The sequence below is a fragment of the Crocuta crocuta genome, unplaced genomic scaffold (assembly GCF_008692635.1).
Source record: "Crocuta crocuta isolate KB4526 unplaced genomic scaffold, BGI_CrCroc_1.0 scaffold620, whole genome shotgun sequence".
Taxonomy (NCBI): Eukaryota; Metazoa; Chordata; class Mammalia; order Carnivora; family Hyaenidae; genus Crocuta; species Crocuta crocuta.
In genome coordinates this window covers 310561-312624 of record NW_027527402.1, presented here as the reverse complement: position 1 = coordinate 312624, position 2064 = coordinate 310561, and the positions used below count along the sequence as shown (strand labels likewise).

Genomic DNA, 2064 nt, shown 5'->3' with positions numbered 1-2064 from the left:
AAAGGGAAGGAAGGGTTAGCATTTTATTTTACTTGACCCCTTTCTGTACTGTTAACTTTAAGTGACCATAACACGAGTGGGGGGAACAAAAAGGAATGATCCTCAGTGGGGACAAGCACTTAGGTGTCCAAACACACAAGCCACAGTAACAGTAAGGGAGACGCGGCCACTGACTTACTTATTGGCCATCTCAGTAGAAAACACATACACCACTTTGGCGGGAGTCTTCTGAGCAGGTGTGGGCTCTGGGGCAGTAGTCTGGCCATGGGAGGGGGTGGAAGACCTGGGGGCCGTAGCATTTGACGGGGTCATCGAGTGTGGCGTGTGCTGGGAATCCTGGGACTTTATGTGGTCGGCAGAATTACATTCTAAAAGAACGAGAAGACGCATGTCATGGAAAGAACAGAACTTGTGCCAGCATGTACACAGCACAAGCCCACCTTGAGAATGTCAAGGGGGAAGTACCTTGCTAAGAAGAGACCTCTTCTTTTAAAAATTCCAATGCGCTTCTCCCGAAATGATGAATTACAAAGCACCGTTCCCCCACCTCCTTACTTCTCTAGCGTGCATCCTTCGGACATTCACACAAACACCCCTCCTTCCTGGAAACCTTTCTGGAACCTCTTGGACTGGATGCCCCTGTGGGTTGAACCCATAGCCCCCCGCTTCTCTGATTTCGGCATTTATCCAATTTTACTGTGACTGTTTAACGACATGCCACCTGGGTGTGCTCAAGTCCTTGGGGACAGCGCCTGCATCTGTCTTGCTGACCGTGGTCCCCCCAGCACCCAACACAGCGTGGGCACTCACGAAGGCCTCCCCATAAACACCCGGGGAAAGGCTGAAAGACAGGGTGGAGGGTCAGGGGGACAATCACCAGGTTTTCATCTCTAATTTGGGCAGGGGGCTCGCACGTCCTCTCCTGGAATGCTGGCTTCATGCTCTGGCCTACAGTTAGGATTTGGGGGTTCACACTAGGAGGAAAAACAACTGAAGCCACAGCCACTGGTCCCCTGTTCCTCCTGGCTTGCTCCATCGTGGGGCCTCCCCTATTTCTCCCCCACGCAGTGACTTCATCCTGCAACATGGAAATCAGCCGAGACCACCCCGCACCAGTGCCAGGGCTTGCCCCCTCGAGGGGAGGTGGGGGCCAGAGGGCACAGAACTCAAGTCATAGAGGGTGAATCTGACAAAGGAGGGGAAGAGACGGCTCGAGTGCGGGCCACTGGCATCAACAGGCTGGAGCTGTCAGCTTGATGCTGGAGTATAAATAGCGTGGCAGCCAGAAATATCTGTGAGAACGTGGTCAGGACCACGGGCATCCCACCACAGCCCCCCAAAACACTTGCATCCTGCAGGGCAAGGACTCCTCAACAAAGTGGTTCCAGACGGTTCTTAAGTTAGTAGGAAAATGAGAGGAAACAGTTCCCTCTTAATGAGCTGTGACAACTCTGGAGTCCGATACCTACTCTCCCCACTTGGCCGCTACTGGGCTCTCCACCCACGGCGGAGGCTTTCCCTCAGGGACACCTACTTCCCTCTGAGTCTCAAAGACCTTATAGACATACCTTTAACGTCAGAGGCATCGTTTGGAGTCCCGGGATCTCTCTGATCAAAGGAGTCGGCGGAAATACTTCGCTCCCTTTTCCCCTTGCCCTTGGCACCATTTCCAGCCCCATTCTTCAGCCCCATGCTCCCACCTGGGCCAGGGGGTGCTTTAGGGGTATGGCCCCCACTCTTGGAGTCACAGGGGGATGGCTGGGATTGGCTGGCTGAGCCCCCCTGTTTACCCTGATTGGAGAATTTGGAATCCAGCTGGGGGTTTCCAGATGGGGACATCGCTGTAGGGGGACGGACCATCACCTCCTGCTTTGACTTAGGGCTACTAAAAGAGACAAATAATAAAGAGAGATCAGATGCCGGATACAGCTGGGCAGCCCAAATTGGGGAGAAGCAGTTTCTAGAAGTGGGTCAAGGAGACCACAGAGGACTAAGCGACTACCCCACCTTTCACCTCAGCTCCTTCCTCGCTCCCTCCGACCCCCCCCCCCCCACCCCTGACAC

The 2064-nt window shown here is 54.2% G+C and overlaps 1 protein-coding gene across 3 annotated transcripts in view; it reads right to left on the bottom strand.

The window, feature by feature from the left end:
* BCL9 (BCL9 transcription coactivator) overlaps nucleotides 1–2064 on the bottom strand; it is a 14340-nt gene that overhangs the window by 11066 nt on the left and 1210 nt on the right. For 2 of the 3 annotated variants that reach the window (XM_077753369.1, XM_077753379.1), the window contains exons 2-3: nucleotides 1569–1885; nucleotides 179–368 (exon numbers count right to left, since the gene is read on the bottom strand). In XM_077753369.1, coding sequence (XP_077609495.1) covers nucleotides 179–368; nucleotides 1569–1885 — 507 coding nt within the window. The remainder of the gene's footprint in view (nucleotides 1–178; nucleotides 369–1568; nucleotides 1886–2064) is intronic. The other variant, XM_077753389.1, reaches the window with a different exon arrangement.